Consider the following 23,972-nt stretch of genomic DNA (forward strand, 5'->3'; position numbering starts at 1 on the left):
TCACACAATTAATCATTTCAAGAAGTGCATTTTGTTTGTTTAAAACATGACTGGAGCTGGTCTTCAGCTATTCTTTTCAAACTATGGTGGCAAAAACTAATACAATACTATCTGGCTTTTGTTCAGGACTGTCTGGTTTATTCTTTCTTTTATTGAATGCATCGCATTTTGTAATAATGAGTCACTGCCATTAGTTTTACAGTTTATGCCGCCGTTTAGTAACATTAAAATGGCTAAAACATAATGTAGAGCAACGTAACCTACACGCTGACTTTGTCTCATGCTAATACAAGTCTGCTTATCTCAATGAAACTTTCCTAGCATACAAATGTGTGTCTGAGTCAAAATTGAATACTGTCTTATAATGAAGCCAAATTGTTTAGACTTTCACTTTCCTTGTCCTTACCCAGTCGTGCACCCCTGTGCCTGTGGACCCCGCGTGCGCCGATTCATATCCAAACATATCAGAAAAGCCAAAACAGCATATTCTGAAAGCTCGCTGCTCTTTTCATATTCTCCTCAGATGCCCTGTGGAATGTTGGTCACGGCTCAAGGTTGTTTTGGAGTGTCATCAGTATCATCTGAGAAAACAGGCAAATGGAATAAAACTATATAAAAAAATGTCTCTCTCATTTGTCCTCATCAGGGCAAAGCGTTTTTGCATTGTTGAAGCTGTTATCACGGCCAAGACAGGATCCTCCTGTTACAATATGGCTTTTGTTAAACACGTCGATGGGTCTCGCGCTCCCTTCGGCAAGCTGGGGTTGGCTGTTAAGGCCTCACACACTCCCTTTCTTGCTCACACATACACAGCAACACAGCCAAGAACTCAGAGAAAAGTCGTGTTGATAGCAGCTTCGAGTCCTAACTATGTCCAAGGCTGACTTGACAATCACCCACAACCACACACTCACAGTAAAAAGTACCTGTTTGCACACAGACAAGACTCCACTCTTACAGGGGGGTTCAGATGCAGACTGAAATATATAGACGTACATGCGTACATACTTCCACACCTCTGGGATTGTGAGAGATACGATGTGCATTATTTACTGGAACTACAGAAGAAGAAACAGAGTGAGAATGAGGACACACTGTCTGAGGGGAGACGGACAGATTCAAGAGCTTAAGACATGGACAAAGCAGTTCTATTCTTACTTACAGACATGTTTTAGAATTTTTTCAGCGTAAACCAGCTCCTTGCGATGGCACCATGCGCAAAAATAACGAATCTTCTTACATCTCCTTACTCCCACCACCTGGAAGCATTTCTGTGTTTTTGGGCGATGGGTTAGTCCATTATTAAAAAACATATTTTTTCACTTACTGCCACATGTTGCAGTGTCCCTGGGCTAGAGAATCAACCTCAAAATGCTCTCGATTGTCATACCAGTGCCTTGTATGGCAGCCTGCTGCAGCTAGGTGTTTGGGGTAGAGTTCTTGGGATTTAAATGCTGCTGATTTTGGTTTTCTTGCGTTTTAGATATCAAAGCAATGCCTTAAATCCAAATGACACGAGACATAGATGCATGGCTACGTACAGTAGACGGGAAAACATTTGAATATGAAAATTGGTGATCAGGCCCTTTAATAAAACATACATGAGGATTGGATGTCATTAGAATCCTAGTAGGAAGTCCCAAGGTCATGCCAAGCAACAATGCAACCCTTCCTGTAGATGTGTAAATGTCTTCAACAAACACACTTGGATACACACTCTCAGCATCACCCCGGAACTCCCGCTCGATTGCCAAGCTGCCAGCTTCGCAACAGATCAATCATAGATCACAGTTAATGTCTCCCGTTATGGCACCCTGTGATTGCCCTGTTATTATCCCACTAATTATGACTATCATCATTATTATCATTTCTCTATTACAGTTCATTACTCCAGACCCGAAAGAGGATGGTATAATGGTCTAAGTGGCAGTTATTCCATTTATCGATTGGTGGGAAGTTGCGAGCCTTGTTGCATGCTGTTTTCTCGCCTGACTGAAGCTGATTCAGTGCTGACGAGGCTCACAGGCCAACTCACCAGATCTGACCAACTGGTCTATAAATTGGCAAAAGCAATTAAAGGTTTGGAAGGACTGACTGAAGAAGTTCATTAATTTGTGGCTATCATCTGTCAAACAAAAAACAAGCTGCTGAAAACAAACTAAAAGAAAGCAAAGGCCTGCGGAAAATATTTTTTCACAAAGATCGCCTTCTTTTCCAATGCATTGTTTTATTCCAATGAACACTTTCAAACAATCAGGCAGATTCTTGTAAAGATCTTTGCCAAACCATTCTGGCAATCCATTGACACAACAATCTGCTACCAGTCTGTCATTTTCAGAACAATCAGTCAGAACTCTTTTTCTTTTTGGAGCTGCATTCAATTTGATGCATATATACGCAGGAAGGGGTTTCTGCAGCCATATTTATGTCAGCACAAAAAGGCAGAGTTTTTGGAATACTTAGCCATTTCCTTGCTTGCATTAAACTTTTATATTGGAGCTCCCATTTTGTCTCATTTGAGAGCGATTTTATGACTGCCAGGCTGAAATATTCTCAAAAAATTAAGAAGTGTACACATTTTAAGGCCCCTCCAGCGGGCAATATTGCAGATCAAATCAAGCACAGTTGATGTTTACTCGAGAGGTGTCTCGGTGGTGTGTTTCAACACACCCACCCCTATGCAAACAACCTGAGGCGATCTCCACACACTCCCTCACTGGAAAGCACAAACAGACCGGCCTGCCTACACTCAAGCACAAGCAGACGGATGGCTCTCTAGATAGGGAGGACTGTCCCATCTCTGAAAGGTGAAGAAATTAGAATAACCGTATGTACCTCTAAATAGCGGCTGTCTCTCACAGTCTTCAACCTTACTCAGAGCCTGACTCATAACCTTGTTTGTCGTATGCCAGACGCACAAGCTGTACCAATGTGATTAAAGACAGAGAGAATGTCGCATCACGCTGCTGCTGCTGCTGGCAGAACATCATTTCTCTCCAGAAATATCAAGTTTTCATGAATCAGACGTAAACATGAAGGTATAGATTGACAACCGTGCACTTTAGGAAAGGCTTTGAAATGGTTTCATAAGCCAAAAGGTCGCACACTTTTCCCAGTTCATCGAGTATACTATTATTTAATTGCATAAAATTTGTCAAGAACATTAAATAATCTTGGTTTGCATATGTTATGTAACTCAGCAATACGCAGGTAAAACTGTACCTCTCTGTGATATTTTAATTTTCATATGTTAACATTACCCTGTAAATGCCAGTTTTTTGTTTTTTTTAAAATGTCATTGGTAAACAATATGCCCCTCTGAATCCTAATTGTTCTTAATTGATATGAGTTTAATAGATTAAATATTGGAATACACAGTGTCACAAAGTGAAAACTAATGTTACTCTTTCTTCTTCTTCTTCCTTTTCCTCCTCTTCTTACATTGGGAATATGTGGACTTAGAATAAAGTAAACTAAATGAAAAATACTGCAGTGATAAATAACAGCTCCCACCAAGCTGAAGCATTTTTAGAAAATCATCACATGCACAGATTTTTCCTACCTGTAACCTCACTGAACTTCTAAACTACTAGCAGAACTAGTAAGCAAGCTACTTGCAGTGTTAGATAAAAAGACTCTTTTGCTTTACTTTGCAAGAAAACCATGAAAAAAAGAAAAAACATCCTCAAAGAAAAGAAAATCCAAAGCCTATCCACCGGTCTAAATCCCCAAAGAACGCAACATGTAAACAGACTGTTATTAAAGTACTTTCATTCTTTATCTCTTCTGTTTTGAATTGTGTCACTTAGTTACTCATAAACTTCAGGGACAAGCAAACAGGTGATTTGTTGTCGCTGTGATTTTATTTAAGGCAGAAACAACTTCACCTTCACCCAGTTTTTTTCCCCATCTTCTGTGGTGGTTTAGAAATGCTTCCACACATTATTTATCTGAAAGTTTGGTGTCATGATTATCTGTTCAGTGCGGCTTTTTCCATTTTGCGTTAACAAAGAGTAGTTGCCATGGCAGCCACTGACACAAAACACAGAGTGAACATAAACTGTGATGGGTCAGCATGGGTTTCTTGAGTGTTCAACAACCCATTTCAAATAGCAGTCTAAAGCACAACAAAAGCGTGATAATGTACGAGACATCCAGCTGTTGCAGCAACGGAAATACTGAACACTGACACTGAACTATATGTCAGTTCTTATGACAAACACAGAGGCTTAGATGTACTCAGTTTCAGTAGTTTAGCGCTCCGTTTCAGTGAAAAAAAAAAAATGTTAAAGCAGTTGGGACTCTGAGGTTGTATCATCTTCTTCAAGATTAATGGCATAAATGAAAGTAAGTTTCATTAAACCAATAAAGGAAGATTAGGATGATAGGCCTATAGTCCACAAGGTTGGGGAGAAGAAGAAGGTTGAGGAGAAAACCACAGCTAGTTCAATACAATCGGCCATGCTCCTCAAAGGGGTGGATACAATGGTGTGTGTAAATGCATTTGTGTACCTATCTAACAGTGGACATCCTTGTTGTTACACACTCACCGACAGGGGACTACCCGACCAAGAGGGGACATTTTACAGATTAAAAACAGAAAACATCATGCAGGTTCAAATTATTAACATAATGCTCAACAGCACAATCCTCTGTGTGTGTGCGTGTGAGTGAATTAATGTGAGTGTGTGTGTATATATACACACTCATATATATATATACATAGTATATATACGATACAATATTCAGATGGTGATGGTAAAATTTTAACAATTTTTCTGTGGCCATTAAATCAATATTAATTCATTTGAAGTTGTGTGAGTAGCTTTTAAAACAATTTACATGTACAAAACAATGTTCTTTTTACATCCACCTCTGGTTTCTGGCATTTAAGGACTTTGACACAAAAATATACAAAGTCACACAGCCACAAGCAAATAACCAAATTGGGCTAAACCAATCAAGTAAATGTATTGCATTTTAATTGCAAATAAAAAACACTTAGCTCAATTATTTCATTTTCCTATTCCATCCACACAAGTAAACACACATTGTGCAAACGTTTAAAAACAGCATGTCAACAATTTAATTAACAAACTCATTTTGTAAAGGAAATTAAACAACTTGCACAAAGAGAAAAATGTGTTTTATTTGATGTTCATAATTATAATATTTGCATATAGGGAAAATACATTTGCAAATTTGGTAATTTCTTATTATGATTGCTTACACCCAGTCTTTTTTTACACCAAGGGAAAATGATTGCATCCTTCCCAAAGTTCATTCAAACAAACTGGGATAAATATGGGGCTATAAACTCGCACACAAACACATAATATACACATACGCATGTGTAGGTAACAACATCATAAGAATATTTTTATGGGCCCTGCAAATAAAAACTACAATTATTTCTGCCTATCATCTATCATTGCAATGTTTAGCCCATTATTTAATTGCACTTGCAAATTTTGTTGACTCTCCACTTTAATTAGCAAGCTTAGCTCCTTCTGTTGTGATTTCCTCTCTGCAAATTACAGACTACTGTAATTGAAGAGGACACAAATTGAGTGGGCCTAATCCAGAGAGCTGATCGTGTGGCTGCAGCTTTTTGGCAGCTGAAAGAGACTGACCACTCATATATTTCATTACAGCACTTTAAGAATGACATTCTCTGCCGTGTGTACTCATTGGCACAGAGAGAAAGAGGGACAGACTGAAATGCATGACAGAGAGGGATCGGAGTAGATTACACCATGCCAAGTGCATTAACATATCCATCTGGTGTCTCATTCTTCCTCCTCTCCCGCTAACCCCGTTGGCCCGTGATGCCCCCATCACTGGGCGTGAGCGGGCCCTTCCAGGACAAGGTCATGTTGTTGGCGTGTGTTATGAATATGCCACCTGATCCCAAAAGTGCCTGTGGGTGCATGGCGCAAAGGCATGCTGGCAGTAGTGACTCTGTAGTGGTGAACTGACAGTAAGCAAGGCAGGATCGCGCAATTCTGCTCACACATGCATGCAGACACACGGAGTAACACCTTTTTTGTACATGGATTTATACAAACATATAAACTCATAGTAACTATGCATAGGTGTGTTTGCATTGTTAACATGCATCTGACTTATGTGTGCGCGCCACAGGAGTTGGCAGTCCCAAAAATCCCATAGCCAGGTTGTATTTGGGTCAGTGATGACCAAGTGTGCAACACTGTGCAATGTGTCCATTACCTTATATCTATGTGACAAGGAGACACATGCAAACAGACACATGGCATGGCTGGAGTACAGATAGCCATTCAGTGGAAATGTTGCAATGTTGAAACATAAGCAACAGCAAGAAAAAAAAGGGATACACCAAAATAGAATCAGAGAAATAAAGGTGTTCATATACAGTAATATCCACGAATCCATGCTGTGAAGTGTTATCATATTATAGAGAAGAAAAATGAAACTTTATCTAAAATTAAAATCACATCCCTGTAAATTTCAGTGTTACCTTAAAGGAGACAGTTTGTACCCTATATCTCTGAGTATATTGCATACAGCAAATAATTGTATTTCCTCAACCTGGGAACTGGATTTTGAAGTTATGTGTAATAGCAGGTACTAAAAGCCACAGCAAAGTTTCAGTTTAGGGTTTTCAAGGTAACCAATACCAATATGATATCCATTTAGTTTGTGTTGCCATGAGTAACCCCAACATATCACCGAGAAACAGGATTTCAATTTGCCACCAATGTCTGTGGGATGGCTCACTGTTCCTCCGTCTGTTGCCCTGCATGAACTTTGAATCCGCCGCTCTAGATCCTGCTTCCTTTTGTCGTATGACAGTTAAATTGTCCCTTGAGGATTGTTGATGCAGGGCATTCACTTACAATTTAGTGAACCGATGCCCCTGCAGAGGCAGAGACAGAAAAAGAAAGAATGAGTTGCAGAAAAATGCCCTTTCCAAACCACTTCAGTCTGACCTATCAGTATGAGATGATTCAATTATTAAGGGGGAAAAGACGGATGTGTTTCTGCTGAGTGTTTGTATTTTCTTTGCCCTCAATACACATGATCTTTATGTGTCCTTTCTCATTTTGGTCTTAAACTTGTTATTCTGTACATTCTGTCCTTCTACCGACCTCATCTAAACCTTCCAACACCAGACACCATCCAACCATATATGTTGACAATATGCTGCCATCTCTCTTCCAACCTCTCTACCGCCTACTGTCCTTATACATCCCGGGCACATAGTGTAAAACTATACCTCCAGGAAAGACAGTAGAAGTAAGAAAAGGTAGCAGATTTCACTAGAGGGGTTCCATCGCAAAATGATATATGTATAAATAAGTGGATATAACAAAGACAGATGGTTCTGTTTTGCAAACTTCTTTTAAAATGACCAGGAAGTGATCATGTCACAATTAACCCAATTGCATCATCAAAACTGGAGAACACCACAAAGAAATGATGCAATATAATATTGCAAATATTACTTCATAATTTAATGGACAGTTTGGCAGATGTGACATTTGGAATTTTCACAGATGCATAACCCACACATCGTGGAGAGAAAGGAGAACACTGCTCCCTTTCCTGTTATAGTCAGTTAGTTAAGGCGATGTGGAGACATTAAGCATTCTTGTTGAGTCGAGCTTTCACTGGACTACATTTTCGGTCTTTTTTGATGAAGCTCGAGAATTTTGCTCATTGAAAAATTAATTGTAATAATCTGGAAGATTTTAATTTAAATGAATGTCTGTTAAGTCGTTATCTATCGCCAAATGAGGCAACACAATGGTGATTGTGACTGATGAAAGCCTTTGCATTTACAATATTAGAGACTGGGTGTCGGGTGCAACTTTCACCGAAAAAATCACAAGCGGTGCACAGTTAGTGACGGGGAGTGGTTGGTCTGCCAGAGAGGGTAGGCGGAGCTAATGCAACAAACACACTTGTGTGTAAAGCGCCTGCTTTTCCGGTCTCTGCAAGTGTTGTGCGTAAACAGTAATCTACTATACTGCACAAACACAGAAAAGATTGATGACTACAGATACAACTTCAGGAATAAGTGTTAAACAGTCTAAAAAGGAAAATTAAGAGTTACAGCCGGAGTGTGACACCACACATGCAACACTGCCATAGGTGCCGCCAAAGAGAACGAAACTGAGATCTTCGAGATTACAACTTTAATACCAGCTGAAACTTTTCTTCTAAACTATCTTTATTTATTCATACTGCATAAACTCAAGTTTCAGTTACTTCCTATGTACAAGTGACCAGAACTGTCATATCAGTATGGATTATAATTAGCGCCCCTACCGCGACTTCTTTAGATGTAGGACATTCCTTTGTCTTTTAGCTAACAATCTGGCAAACTACAAAATTACATTTCACATAAAACCCTCACATAAACCAGCTTTGGGTGAGTCGGCTTTAAATGCATTCATCCCTAGTTCTTTATTTCTCTCTCTGGCCAAGCTTTTCTCTCTGCCCCTCCTTCTGTGGCTGCTGAGGTCAAAGGATACTCCTCATGCATTCATTCATAAGAGCCAGCAGGATAAAGGGCTTCACTCTTTTCTTCTGTCAAGCAAAGGGGCATGTATGTTATCCTCTCGTTAACTGACTCAGGTTTTTGTCTTTTGTTCATTTCACTGCAAACAACTTATAATGTAAACATGATTTTACTTATTTAAAGCAAAAAGAGAATGTTTAAACCATTAAACCTAGAAGAGAAGTCGTGAGGATTATTTGAAGATCGCTAATAGGATTCGCTCTTTGTTACTCCCTCATTCCCTTAAATCTTTTAATTTGTATTGCCGATCCTATTTCTTATGAAAATAATATTATGCAACCTGTTTTCTCTGTTTCTTCCTCCCCTTGGCGTAAAAAAGCAATTAATGAAATGTTATTGTAAAAATTCTGAGTCAACACAAAACATCAAAATTCTGCCAGATCCCAGACCATCAAATCACATTCATGAGATGAAATTAAATTCTGGCTTTATTATTCGCTTGGAAGCAGCAGATATGAATTCTATGACAGCAGGATTGTTAACTAGAAAAAAAAAAATCAACAGCCGTGGCCAAGGGAGGTCAATCCCTGCTCAGCTGCCACAGTGACAGTTACAGGAAAGAGGTTGAATCCCATTTGGAGTGATGGCTGCTTGACAGCTCTTCAGCAAAACTAGCCTCCCATTCTCCCTCGGAATGATATCCTCCCTCATAGGATACCAGTATTGTGTTTTCAAGCACCTCATGTCATTTGGTATTTATTGGTACAAATCATTGCTTATCCTTTTTGTCTGCCTTCTATAATCTTAAACCATTACTGTGCAATCTCTACTCGTTCAACTACAGGGTCAAAAAGGGGGAGATAATTAAACCACCCTAAATAAATGGCAGCCAACTGAGTAGCAACACCACTATGCCATTGAATGCATACAAATGTTACCATGCATCTAACTGGGTAGAGATGAGTCTTTTAGCAATGTAATGTCTTTCATAGAAGAACCACTTGTTGGAGGCCTTATGTTGGCAGTTGTGTGGGATGTAGGGCAACTAGCAGGGGGGTTGGCTGGATGTCCTTCAATCAGAAGATATGTGAATTGTTTGTGTATCCTTGGGCACAGTTATTGGCTCTATTTAGCACACAATAATACCCCTATTGACAGAACAACTCTGAATAAGCTGCTTTTAACCTTTAACTCTGTGTAATAATCCTATTTACATGTCGACAAATGTTTCCATCTCTGATGTGTTTAAAAAAACTGTCTAGCAACTGACTTATAACAGTGTAGCACAAGCATTAGTTAGATAGGCTGGCTCTGTGAGAGCTCAGTAATTCAAACTGTCGATTACAGTCAGACCTTTATTTTTCATGTATGCATGCCAATTTGTTTCACTGAATTTTAGCTAGGTGCAGTAAATTTAACTTTTTTTTCCATTCTTCAGAGGTTATACAATTAAATCAAATTACAAGAGACTTCATTTGGAGGGATATTAAACAAATTCAAATCACCTTTCATCCAACATAATTACCAAAGTATTGGCTGTTGTGAATTGTTAATGTTTAATATTTACTGCAAGGATAAGTGCCTCTCCCAAATAGCTGCATAAATCAAATGAAGTTAGTTTGACATATTTTGTTATCGGTTATTTTTCCGAGTTAATTCAGCATGGGTTTTTTGTTAGTCCTTTTTTTAACAAGGATTACCATTGATGGAGATTATGAGTGTTAAACCAGATAGTAAAAGGCCAGAGACTCTGACTAGTGACACAAGTAAATATATTTGAATTTGCCTGCAAAGATTTGTATCACTTCATTTACACATCTTTTGACATCTGATTATTAATTGAAAGTGATAATACCATATTGTGCTGGTTTGGTAACACTCGTGGGACTATTTGCGTGTGTGTTTCCATAGAAGAGGCACAGACCCTCCTCTACACTGTGGGTATGGCAGCGGATTAAGCATAGATCAGAGAGAATAAATGTATACGGACAAGGCTTCCCCTCACACACAGCTAACACAGTCTGAGCAGAGACAAATTGTTCGTATTCAAGCTGCCCTCTAATGTCATTTGCTAAATTCATTCTGACATGGGAGCTCAAAATGAAATGAAAGCCTCCTGCTTTCGTCATTATTGTGTTATCATTTCACCCCCCTTTCTCTCGGTTTCTCCTCCACGTTGATCTGATTCGTTTCACCTCATTTCTTAAACAGTGATTCACCTTCTCCCGAGCCCACTGGGATCTTTTTATATCCAAACCATACATTAAACATGTACTACGTCAAGCAGATGCTGCACTGGTGTAAAGAAGCTCCAATAAAACTGCACCGTTATTCACAATGTGATAACAAAAAGTAGACAGTCACCAAACATCCTATGCCCTCCGGAAATACTGGCAGCCCAGTTAAAATGAGCAAAGGAGGCTGTACAATACAAGAGAAAAACAGCACAGATGAGTCATGCAATGTGGCTGCTGAGTATTTAGTGTTCAATGAAATTACTCTCATTCACAGTTATTAGATTTTTTATGAGTCTGTTGAAAGGAGATGTACAGTATTGCGCTACAACTGATACCATTAAATAAGATAAAAGTTAAATTCTATATGATTTGATGTATGCTGCACGATGGTACAGGGTTTAGTGCTGTCGCCTCACAGCCAGAAGGTTCCCAGTTCAATCCCGGTTTGAAGAAAATGCGTCTTTCTGTTTGCATGTTCTCCCTGTGCATGCGAGGGTTCCCTCCGTGTACTCCGGCTTCCTCCCACAGTACAAAGACATGCTCGTTAGGGTAATTGTTGACTCTCAGTTGCCCGTAGGTGTGAATGTGAGCGTGAAAGGTTGTCTGTCTCTATGTGTCAGTCCTGTGATTGACCGGCGACCTCTCCAGAGTGTACCCCGCCTCTTGCCCAATGACAGTTGGGATTGGCTCCAGCCCTGCCCCCCTGTAACCCTAAACTGAGTAAGTGGTATAGCTGATATGAACTATTGTTATGGTACTGCATATTGCTTAAAAACCAGGCTTTATTGCAGGTGTTCTAGGAAGAGGGAACAAGTAGGCTCTTGAGCTTTACCAAGCAAGGGCTAAGCACCACTGCTAATGTGCGAGTGACAAAGTTAGAACATTTGGGCTTTGGTAAAATGGGGACCCGCTGCAACAATTATCAACTAACATCAGCCAGGTGCAGCATCTGCATGCCTGGGCACCAGCAGGTAATTATTGATAAAACAACCAAACAAACATGATGCAACAAGGTAATTAGGGAGCAAAGCTGGCTTATTGATTCCCATCTCTTGCTCCATACTCAATTCATAAAGGGAGACAGTTATTAAAAATCTTATGTATGCAATTGCAAAAAGACAAATCTATGTATTTAATAAAATGTCAAATACTTCCAACAGCTTTAACTCTCAATTACAGGCAAATGAGTCTCTGTTCATACATGGATACACATGCCTCAATTGAGTCATTAAATGACAAAGCATCACAAAAGCATAAATGATAAAGGAACTTGTACTTTGTACTTTTGCTGTCTCAACGCAGTAACCAGTAAATACAGCAGAAGCCCCTTCCGTCTAACCAAGTCTGCACTAAGTGTACGAGCAAGAAGACAGCCTATCGCAATCCCTGTCGACCTATCAGATGCAGTGCAGGCCCAACCTGGTGGCAGACCTCTTATTGAGAGGCCGACTCAATGGCAGACTGGTGTCTCCTTTGACACATTGTGGAGAGTTTTGAACATTTGGAGTAGACTCGTGCACTCAAAACTACAACCCTTCATGAGTCACAACCCCCTTGCTCACCGCGGGCCAGAGAGTCAGCTATATGTGCACTGTCCTTATCCTGTTACAGCAAGTGCTGGAAAAGTGATGGAGGACTGCAATCTCAGTTGGTCATGTTTTGGATTGACAGCCAACCACCAGGCAGCCTCTTTAGCGTTGGACATGGTTTAAGTCTTGGATGCTATGAACAGGCCCCTTAAGCCTCTTCAAGATGTTGAATTTGGATTCATATTGAAAAATGTTCTGTTAGAGGAAATAGTTTGAGAAAAATGGGAGCTTTGTCAGTGTACTAGTCTTGCAAAAGGCATTATTAGAAACTCTAGTTCCATCCATCCATTCATTATGTATACCGCTTAATCTGTTCAGGGTCGCAGGCGGCTGGAGCCAATCCCAACTGTCAGTGGGCGAGAGGCGGGGTAGTATCCGGAGGGAACCCACACATGCACACACACAGAAAGGCCCACTTTTCTGTAAAGCTACACCTACAAAATACTCATAGCCAACCAAAAAGGCCCTGATGATAGTGGTTCTCATCATGATTGACAAGAACAAATACAGGAACAATATTCACAAAGGCCATAACTGTCAACATCACAGATAGAATAACAATTTGCCAAATGTATGCCGAACATAACAGAGAGTTCACAGAGAGCATGCTCTGTAACGCTTTCATCTCCACCATTGAATCCATATTACAAAAATAAACATGAATCACCTATCACACACTTGCTTATGGTAAGAGAACACACAAGAGGTTTGGAGCCTCAGTAGGATGTTCCATCTCATTAAAAGTGTTTCCTCATGAATAACATTGAATCAGGGATGAATCACAAGATTATAGATTTCTGTGTGTGTGTCTCTTGACAGCTTCCTCTGTGTGCAACAATGTGTGTGTGCGTGTATATCTAGCCAGAATAAACAACAGTGGCGTGTTCCAGTAGGTGAAAAATAAGCGCCACCTCTTCTTGCTCTTCTTTTATTGACTTAATCCCCAGTCATTTGCCACCCCTTCCAAATCTGTCTTCACAAAATACATCTGAGGACAGTCCTGTCGTTGGGGGTTTTGTTCACGTAACTCTGTGAAATAAACATAAATAACCGTGATGGGAGGTCAGAGAGTTTCCTAAGAGAGCAGTGGGTCTCTAGACTGGTTGGAGGGTGGTTATGCATTCATAGTCATATAGCGCTACTTCTACCATTTTCACATTTGCTTCTTCTTCTGTAAATTAGATTTTCTTTACAACAAACCGACAGTAATCATGCAGAAATTCTGAACTTTATTCTACAAAATTGTTGATGACAATAAGTGAAAAAACTTTAAAAAGGCACCAACGAGTTGGTTGTGATAGTAATGGTCCAAATCAGGACTGCCTAATTTAGGGCCCGCGGGCCAAGACTTGGCCCACAGAGAAGTGGGTAAACCGTCAACGTTCAGAACGCAGACTTAATTCTATTAATTAAGTCTGTGGCGGTTCTTGGCGGCGTCTGATGCACCGATACATAATGTCCCGTAGGTGCTCAATTGGATTTAGGTCAGGGGAACGAGAGGGCCAGTCAATGTCATCAATGCCTTCGTCATCCTGGAACTGCCTACACACTCTGGCCACATGAGGCCGGGCATTGTCCTGCACCAGGAGGAACCCAGGGCCCCCTGCACCACCATAAGGTATAAAAAATTGCTTGGAGGATTTCATCCTGGTACCTAACAGCAGTCAGGGTACCATTGGCTATGACATGGAGGTCTGCGCGGCCCTCCAGACCATCACTGACCCACCGCCAAACCGGTCATGCTGGATGATGTTACAGGCAGCATAAGTTCACCACGGCATCTCCAGACTCTTTCACGTCTGTCACATTCTCACGTGTCTCACATGTCACGTTCTCAGTGTGAACCTGCTCTCATCTGTGAAGAGAACGGGGCGCCAATGGTGAACCTGCCAATTCTGGTGTTCTCTGGCGAAGGCTAATGGAGCTGCACGGTGCTGGGCTGTGAGCACAGGTCCCATTAGAGGACGTCGGGCCCTCATGCCACCCTCATGGAGTCTGTTTCTGACAGTTTGGTCATGCTGGAGGTCATTTTGTAGGGCTCTGGCAGTGCTCCCCCTGTTCCTCCTCACACAAAGTAGCAAATATCGCTCCTGCTGCAGGGTTGATGCCCTTCTACGGCCCTGTCCAGCTCCAACAACTGATCTCCTGGTACCTCCTCCATGCTCTTGAGACTGTGCTGGGAGAAACAACAAACGTTCTTGCAACCGCACATATGGATGTGCCATCCTGGAGGAGCTGGACTACATGTGAAACCTGATTGGTCTGCAGGTACCGCCTTACGCTACCAGTAGTGACAAGGACATGAGCAGAACACAAAACTAAAGAAGAATCAGTCAGGAAGTATCAGGAGAGAGCAACTGTCATTGTCACTGTCAACCATTCCCTCTTTTGGGGTTGTCTTGCTTTTGCCTCTCCATTGCACCTGTTGTCTCTTTAATTTGCACCACAGCGGGTGGAATTGATTCACAATCACTTGTGCTTCCTAAATGGACAGATTGATATCCCTGAAGTTTTACTGACTAGGTGTTATAATGTGACGATGAAGTGTTCCCTTAATTTTTTTGAGCAGTGTATGATTTTCCTCTCAAAAAGACGCAAATTAATGTTTTATTTTTCTCTGCAAATTAATAAAATTACTGTTAGGCAGAAGTTACTATCAATGCAATTTCTCATCATTTTTTTTGGCCAACAGCCCTCCACTCAGATTAATATTCGGCCCTTCATAGTTAAGAATTTGGGTTGGTCTACATGTTGGTCCCTTCCAGTTTCCAGACACACAAAAACAATAAGGTTCTTTGACTTCCCTGCGAACACATCAGGCTCTCACAAAGTCTTCAAAGCCTTAGTTTGAAGCTGAAGCTTTTGTATTTTCATGATATTCTTTGTCATTCAAACCCTCAACATGTCTGCTCCTGGCATTGAGTTTCTTTGTATGCTATTCCATGTAAAATCTTCTTGTGCAAGGTGTAAGGCATACGCCTGATCCCTACTGATTGGAACGCAGCCGTAGTCTGGAGGTGCGATCATAACTGAGTCTGTCTGAAGCCTGTGGATTTTCTCTGGTGGCAGGCTTACCTGAAATACACCTTCCACAACTGGAATTTCCCTGGCTGTCGCATCCAGGTTTGATGCAATTACAAACCTCTGGCAATAAGTTCTTCTCACTGTGTCCACACGGGAGTGTAGTAAACGAGAGCGACCAAGTAGAAAAGGAGAAAAAAAGTTGGTTCCTCACGCACGTCTGCAGCCGCTTCCCACCCTGCCCACTTCCATCAACTCCCCCTCTCAATCTCATTGTGCTGGCAAATTAAAATCTACGGTCTGCCAAGCCATCCATTCTCCCTCCACTGCTTAATTGTCTTGAAAATTGAGGAGATTACCGGGCACGATTTATGTACAAATAAGAATCTGTCAGAAACCAGGCAGTGTATACTATCACACACACACACACACACACACACACACACACACACACACACTAAGAGACTTGATGATGTGGGAGCTGTAGGCAAAGGCCAGCATGGGATACCTGAAATCCCAAACCCCAAAGCTTTTTATTTTTACCTTCCTGTATATCATGCTGATTGATGCATGCTTGCAAGAGCTGGACAAAATATCCCAGTGAATTAAATCATTTTCAGCTCAATATGTTTTGATGCTCATCAGCTCTATTAGTGGCTCCATAAGTGTCCCTATGCCTGAGACATATTCTCCCTCGACTTTGCACACCTGCTTACACTGCAGCACACCCACCCACCATTTTTCCCATTAGTGGCAGGTGTGATCATTAACTTATTTCCATATCAAACTTTGCTATACTTAGATTGTGTAAGACAAATGATGGACTCAGATCTCTTTAGACCAGAAGGCAGGCCGCATCAATAATTGTCAACACTTACTATATATTATAGTTTTTTAAAAGTAAGTGGTAAATGGACTGCGCTTATATACATTCATTATACATTAATGGTAGAGGCTGCTATGCAAAGTGCCATCTCCAATCAGGTTGTAATCATTTAAACAGTCATACACTGATGGCTTTACTTTCGGGAGCAATTCAGGGTTTAGTGTCTTGCCCAAGGACACTTAGACATGTGACTGTAGCAGTCAGGGATCTAGCCCCCTACCTTCCAATGAGTGACGACCGACTCTACCACTGAGCCACAGCTGCCACTTGATTTGAAAGTGATATATTAGTTACTTAAAGTAACAATCTCGAACTTTTTCAGTTAAATAAATGTCTGTTAAGTCACTATCTATCACCGAATGAGGTAACACAATTTTGATTGAGCCTATGGCCCACTGATAAAAGCCTTTGCATTTGCAGTATATAGTATTATTATGGACTGGGTGTCTGTAGCAACATTCGCGGAAAACATCACAAGTTTCCATCACCCAGCAGTGGTTGGTCTGCCAGAGAGGGTAGGCGGAGCTAAGTAGCTGCACTTCTGGCTTGTGTAAGCATTGCGAGGAAACAGTATTTTACTATGGCTGAACAAACAAAGTAAAGATTGATGACTACAGATACAATTCAAAAATAAGTGAAAATCCAAAGAAAAAGAAACAAATTTGACGCTCAGATGAAGGCAAACAGTCTAAAAAGGAAGGTGAGGAAAATCAAGAGTTAAAACCATGACAAAGGGAGCCAGCCGTAGACGTCTGGTTAAATTGGGAAATGATTTGCCAACATCATCTCTCTCTATAGCTTAAGGAAAACTGATAGACAATAAGAAAACAAACTGAAACAAACACAAAGAAGTCCTTGGCACCAAGGAACTGATGAAACTGCCAAAGTTAGTGTGCTTAGATGACGACATAACGCTCACACCAGTATTTTGTTGTCTGATCATTGTAACGGGTGCGTTGTCCGTCCATCCATCAGGCAGGTGTCTCAATCATGATGTAAGACTGAACAATGAAGAGAAATAATAGAGTGTGATTATCAGGCCAGAATCACATATCTTAAACACAGCCTGATCAAATCTCTAGCCTTTAAGGAGGCAGGGCCAGTAAACACACCATGTTATCTGTATATTACAGTGAATATCAGTCCTAGGGTTTGGTGCTCCACAGGGCAGTGCTTTAACGGTAAAAAAAATCAGTAAGCTCTTTAAGACAGATATGAAGTGATATAAGTCAGTTAAACATACATTTTTTTTCTAAGTTCTGTCACTACTTTCCATCCCCCATTACACACGCACACATACATATAAACACACATGCACATCTGCAGGTGCGTCTCCATGTGAGGTGCTTTTCTGTAGGTATGCATGAGCCCGACTGTAAATGTGCAGGTGTGTGCTGGAACTGCATGTTCTCTCCTGGGAGGGAGCCAAATGAGGCAGCGTGATTATAGCCTTAGCCATGTAATCTCACCTCTCAGAGTGCCTCCACTCAACCCCACCTATCCCCACCCCTCCTCCTTCCACTCTTCCTCTCATTCCATCCTATTCCAGCTAAATCCAATTTGTTATGGTTTCAAATAAGGCCTTGTTTTTCTGTGCTAACGCCACTTCAAACAAAGTAGCTTCTGTTATTACTTGTCCAATTTGATATAGTTTTTTTTTCGACATCTTTCTCTTCAGGTCCACTTCTGTGGTGACGCACACCAGGCAGTTTAGACAGATGCATGCAAAAAAATCATAATTCTTATGTCCGTGAAATCCAGAATACAAGTCGCACCGGAATATTAGAATACAGTCTTTTTTGGGGGTTATCATGGCGGTGCATGACCAAGCGTTAGCAATAATCAAGTTAGTTTTCATCACTTAAAACAGCATGGGTGTTACGTTTCTGAATTTATTTGGGGGATTTGTGCAGTTACCAAAAAAAAGGGAGAAAGATGCAATTATTTTATAGTTTCATCATAAGGAAATTCATTTGAACACCTAAGAATGTCAGAGGAACATGTCTCTGTCTTTGTTCAAGGCAGACGATCATTATTAATTAAAGTGTAGACCGAGAGAAAAAGCAGGGCGGTGGCTTTCTTAATTGTTCAGTAAATGTATTGAATAAAATGTTTTACTCCAACATTCGTCACTCCTCTGGGTCCCGGTTTTAATTGAAAACCTGCCTCTGGGTTGATGCTTATGGATTCTGCTGTTATTGCATCGCCAAGCATTTGGCAATAAAGAGGGGCTTTTCCACACTCGAGTTGTTGATTGATGAGAATTATAACCATAAAAAAACAATGTGGTGGTAATGATGATGACACAAATAATTATAGAAATTCTAATGGGGTCTTGATGGTGGTAGCGATGATAGTGATGATGATGATGAAGACAGATGGTAATGTGGAGCAGGACTCATACTTGCATGTGTGTGTTTGCGCCCGTTATTGCATACGCAGAGCACTATCACGTCTGCAAGGTGTATGGAAAGTAAATGTGTTTCTCTGTGTGTGTTGCAGGGGATGATGTATCTAGAGGAGCGTAGGCTGGTCCACCGGGATTTGGCAGCCCGAAACGTCCTGGTCAAATCTCCCAACCACATCAAGATCACAGACTTTGGTCTGGCTCGCCTGCTGGATGTTAATGAGAAGGAATATAACGCTGATGGAGGAAAGGTAAGGCATGGCATCCCTTTGTGACACACGTCATTTACACTGTCAAAGAAATAATCCCACAAATATTTAGTACGTTTATATAAAATTTGAAAGTGTACTATATTTATATTTAGCAAAAGAGCTTAAAGTAAGAGTTTAACATTCCAGGAAATACAAGTTTGCTCTCACCAAGAGTTCAGAGGGCAGATCAATAGCACAACTGTAACTGTTTAGTAGTAATTAAGCCAAAGCAAGAAGCCTTTATCTAACTGTCACTTGGTTGGGCACAGAGTGCTTTTTACTGTGTGTTTGAACAGAACTTGGTTTCTATATGGATAAAACAAAAAGTCAATATAACCTGCTACTAAGTGAGTTTAAAAAGAGGCAGATAAGAGGCAGGTTAACCCTCCCCCATCATTTTTATTCTTTGATCTATGCTAAGTTAGCCAGCTGATGGCTGTAGCCATTAATATGAGGGTGGTACTGGCATTCTTCTCTTTGGAACTGGCTCAAGTCACTGACAAAGAAGGGAATAAAATATTGTTTACTAAAGATAAAATTAATATAATTATCTAAGTTGGATAGGTCCGTCGTGAATGCAGTGTATGGATGAGTGTTGTGTTGAATGGTAGCAATACACAGAACCAAACCTCCTGGTGGAGGCCTGGGAGGGAGAGCGGAGAGACAGAGGTTAGAGTGGAAGCCACTTAAATAAGCTGAGGACTCTGCCCATTGGCTACTGAACCAGGAAGTCAACCAAACCAATAGCAGGCAGAGAGGGCAGGACGTCACATCTTACTCTCAGCAAAATAAAAAATGTACACTTACGAAATTAACTATAGGTCAAAATAAACTAATATGAATGTAATTTAAAAAATCTCTTTGATTTTGAAATTATTTGAGAAGTTAGAATATTAGAGAATAATGGCAAGAGTACTATTTGCGACTGTGCTACTATTATTATTATTATACGAGTGCTGTTAGTGGTTACATCTGTCGTATTAGTAGTATAGTGGCTGTTAAACTGTATTGATGTGTGCTATATGTGTATTTTAGCCTGCAATGAGTGACCTTATTATCTGATTTTATTGCCAGCTGTTTGATATATTTGGTTTTGGGGGCTCATTGAGCTACAGTATCATAGAATTACTATTTTGGACCATACCATTGACATGCTGTAAAGTACAACAATAGACATTAACATTAATTAGGGTTTTTATGTCCTAAGGGAGGAAATAAGCTCATCACAAAGGACAGTTTCGGTGGAGTCAGTCTGATTCTATTCTGCTCTATTGGACCGTTTAATTTACTTTTGGGGAAGAGGGACCTCAAACCCTATAAACATAGTAAACAAATACGTCCTTGGAGCTCCATACCCGGGCTTATGGCCTCTTCCAATCTTTGTTCCCTCTTTTTTTATTTTGTTTTCAAAGTCTCTCTTGTGAGAAAAGCCCATTTCATCCCCTCTCACCCTCCTCAAGTGTGTCTATCATAGTTTGTGTCAATGTTGAGTGTTCTGGTATTATCCCCTCCACGGAGAGAAAGACAGACACACTCTCACCCTCGACACATCACTCTCCATCACTGTAATCAATAGAATTGGCCTTCAAATCTAATCGCAGTGCTAAGCTGCATCCTAGACCCTCCTGCCATTTGCTCCACCTCATTCCAGTACAGCTGGAGCCTGTTTGTGTGTGTGATTTCATCAAACCTTGTTTCCTTCATTCGATTATTCCTCTCGTCTCTCTAATGTGGTTTGCAAAGTCCGTTCTGCCCCCTCAGTTCAGTTAAGTCTGAATCCAAAACTTATGTCATCAGTTTCCTTATCTGATTCATTTAAAGAAATTTAAGGGGGGAAAAAATTATGTTTTCATTTCTTTTTCTTTTGATATTGCCTGTATCACTTACTGACTTGCTGTGCTTCTACCTTACAGATGCCAATCAAATGGATGGCCCTGGAGTGCATCCATTACAGGAAGTTTACTCACCAGAGTGACGTTTGGAGCTACGGTAAGCAATAGTACTCTTAAGGAACTTGCATAATTTGGACAAAACAGCGAGATTAAATATAAATAAGTGATTTTCCTTGAAAAAAAAAAAAAAGTATTAATTTTATTTTGAAGAAACCAATGTGCAAGGTGTTGTATAAAGGGGGGTGTTGTATAAAGGGGGGCATTCAATGTCAATAGGATCAACAGTTTGATGTTGACAAAATGTGTCACTAACCATATGGTCATTGCTGATTGACAAGTGTTGATATTGACTTTAATAGGCCATCCAGCAGTTGACGTCCATTTCATTTGTTAACACCTTTTTCTTTTATCGTGAAATTTCCATTCACATACAGAAGTCTTGGTACCACGTTTGAACTGCTTTAAAAAAAAAAAGTTAGATCTGTTGTAAGTATAGATTTTCCTGTTTGGTCTTTGGCAAAAGTATAGTTTTTCAGTATTTTGGAGTCTAACATGCTTTTATCTCGTCATGGGGAAGTTTTTCAGCCCCGTCTGTCTCACCTGAAGCCTTTTTCAGAATGCAGCAGTGAGACTCCTCACTGTTTTAAAAAAGAGACGCCACATGACCCCTGTATAATCCCTCCTTTTACTGGTTAACTCATGAAATATAAAAGATTCTTTTATGTGTTTTTGAAACACTGGCTAACCTGGCACCAGCTTAGTTCTGTATTCTCACCTTCTTTCAAAGTCCTGAAGTGGCTGAGAATTTTCTATTACTGCTGCCAGACTTTACAACTGTGTTTAAGTCCTCTAAATAATTAATTCTAATGTTTTAATGTTGTTTATTCTTGTTATTTATCTTTATTTTGATTATTTAATTATATTTTAAATCTCTGCTAAGCACTTGTTTTTTTACTGTTTCCTAAAAATGGTCTTGACTTGCCTTAACTTTTGATGAAACTACAGTGTAGTAAGTAACCGTACAGTCGTCTTAACAGGCAGTTATTCTGCTGTCTCTGCTGTGCAGACTTTCACCTCTTTATGGTCAAAACTGAGAGCATTTAATGTAGGGCTGCACCCTGAAAGTTGATGAGAGGATTCATCTGTCCGTGACCCCTCAGTCGAATTGAAATTCTTCAAGTTGCGCCATGTTTTTTTTTTTCTCTGTGACATGCGCTGTTGGTTAACTGAAGAGAGATCACTGTGTTTCTCTTGCTCTGTACCTGGCGCAATAATGTTGCGATCTGTCCGTATTTCCGCGCGCAGTTGCTTTAAAGTATAAACTACGATCGGTTGCGATCAGTTCGTCATAGTTTATAAGCAGCGCTGGGAGGACGTAAACTTTTAATCACGCAGATTAAATATTATACTATATATTACACACAGAGCTGTAGAGGAGCATCAGGCTTCATGATCCAACTAAGTTGTACATCCCATCATCACTTCAGTCCGTGATCACCTGCTCCCTCCCTTCCTCTGTGCCCGTGCTTTCCCTTCTCAGCGCTGTGAGTCTGCAAAACACTGCTATATGAAAAAAATAAAATAAATTGAACCAATAGTTGAATCTTCTTATTGAACAGTCAAATCCGATCGACTCAAAGAAATTGGATTTGGATACGGCCCTAATTTAATGACATTAGTAACTGTGTGTTTAGCTGGACAGCAGCTTTGCCAATCGTCCAGTTATAGCAGTACAATGGTTACACAGGAAGCTCTAAAAACAGCAGAAAAAGTACCAACATATAGGTATCAAAAAAGAATGTTGATTAACATTACTTCTTTAACTGCTTGAACATGTAGCAGTAAAGAAGCAAATCCCAATTTCCTGCAGAAGTCCACCAACGACTCTTTAAGTCACTGTGAAAATGATTTTCCAAAAAATATGCGAGACGGGTCATATCAAAGGGAATAATGTGCGTTTGATTAAGAGCATGAGTATGGTTTAGTGCCTCCATGTCCCCAGTGGTCCTCTATGACCGTGGGCTATTATCCATCTCTCCATCTTATGGAGTGCATTTACTCTCCTTACCACTCATTAGCTCATTAACACTAACACGATTAAGACTGAAGAGTGCCGAAAGTTCAGATTGACTGATGACTTTCAAGACTCTGATTAGTTCCACTCCTCCACTCATCTGCTGTCCTCTGTTGACTTGTGTTCTCTCATCTTGTCCTCTCCTCTTTACTCTTTGCAAGCTGAAGAAAAAAGGAAGCGAAGAAAAAAAAAAAAAAACAATCTCCCCTGTCTCTTCTTCGCCTCTGATCTCCACGGCTCTCTCACATCTTTGCTTTTCCTCCTCTTTCTTCTCCTCTTCCACTTGCTCTGTCTGCCTCTTACTTTCCCTTTGCAACTATTTCACTTTTTCTCTTTTCATATCTTTACTTGTCTCTTCACTGACCCTCTCTACTCACCCTCTTTAAATATCTCAACTCTTTTCCCGCCTTCTGATTTCTTTTTATCGTGATTCTATTTACTTGTTCTTTTCTCTGTGAACATTTTCTCTATTGCTGCTCTACTTCACCAATTTTCCTTATTTGTCCTGATATGTCATCTCCTTCTCTTTCCCTCCCTTCCTATGGCTCTTCTTAGGAGTAACCATCTGGGAGGTGATGACCTTTGGAGGGAAGCCGTATGATGGGATTTCCACCAGAGATATCCCAGACCTGCTGGAGAAAGGAGAGCGTCTCCCTCAGCCGCCAATCTGCACCATTGATGTCTACATGGTTATGGTCAAATGTAAGTGGAGCCTCAGTGTGGGTAATAATTAGACTACCTACGACATCTATTATCTATACCGCTTATCAGGGTCTTGGAGGGGCTGGAGCTGATCCCAGCTGTCATCGGGCGAGAGGCGAGGTACACCCTGGACATGTCACCAGTCAATCACAGGGCTGACATATAGACAGATAACCATTCACACCGACACAGAATGTCTTTGGATTGTGGGAGAGGTCGGAATAGAGAACCCATGCATGCAAAACCCCCTACCAGACCAGGAATCGAGATGACTGTAGTACCACCGTGTCCATGGCAACACAACTACAAACCAAAGGTCTTCATGGGTCCAAAATTTTGTGCCTGAACCCAAAGCGACCTGGAAATGTACAACCCGGAACTGAACGGGACCCCTCTATTATTTGAAA

At 40.6% G+C, this 23,972-nt stretch overlaps 1 protein-coding gene across 2 annotated transcripts in view; it reads left to right on the plus strand.

Annotated features, from left to right (window-relative positions):
* LOC138592323 (receptor tyrosine-protein kinase erbB-4-like) overlaps positions 1-23,972 on the plus strand; it is a 345,482-nt gene that overhangs the window by 305,682 nt on the left and 15,828 nt on the right. For both annotated transcript variants that reach the window (XM_069663079.1, XM_069663080.1), the window contains exons 21-23: positions 18,742-18,897; positions 20,811-20,886; positions 23,419-23,565. In XM_069663079.1, the coding sequence (XP_069519180.1) occupies positions 18,742-18,897; positions 20,811-20,886; positions 23,419-23,565 (379 nt within the window). The remainder of the gene's footprint in view (positions 1-18,741; positions 18,898-20,810; positions 20,887-23,418; positions 23,566-23,972) is intronic.

The sequence above is a fragment of the Semicossyphus pulcher genome, unplaced genomic scaffold (assembly GCF_022749685.1).
Source record: "Semicossyphus pulcher isolate SPU_LCO1_2020_fin unplaced genomic scaffold, fSemPul1.0.p SCAF_15, whole genome shotgun sequence".
In the NCBI taxonomy this organism is placed as follows: Eukaryota; Metazoa; Chordata; class Actinopteri; order Labriformes; family Labridae; genus Semicossyphus; species Semicossyphus pulcher.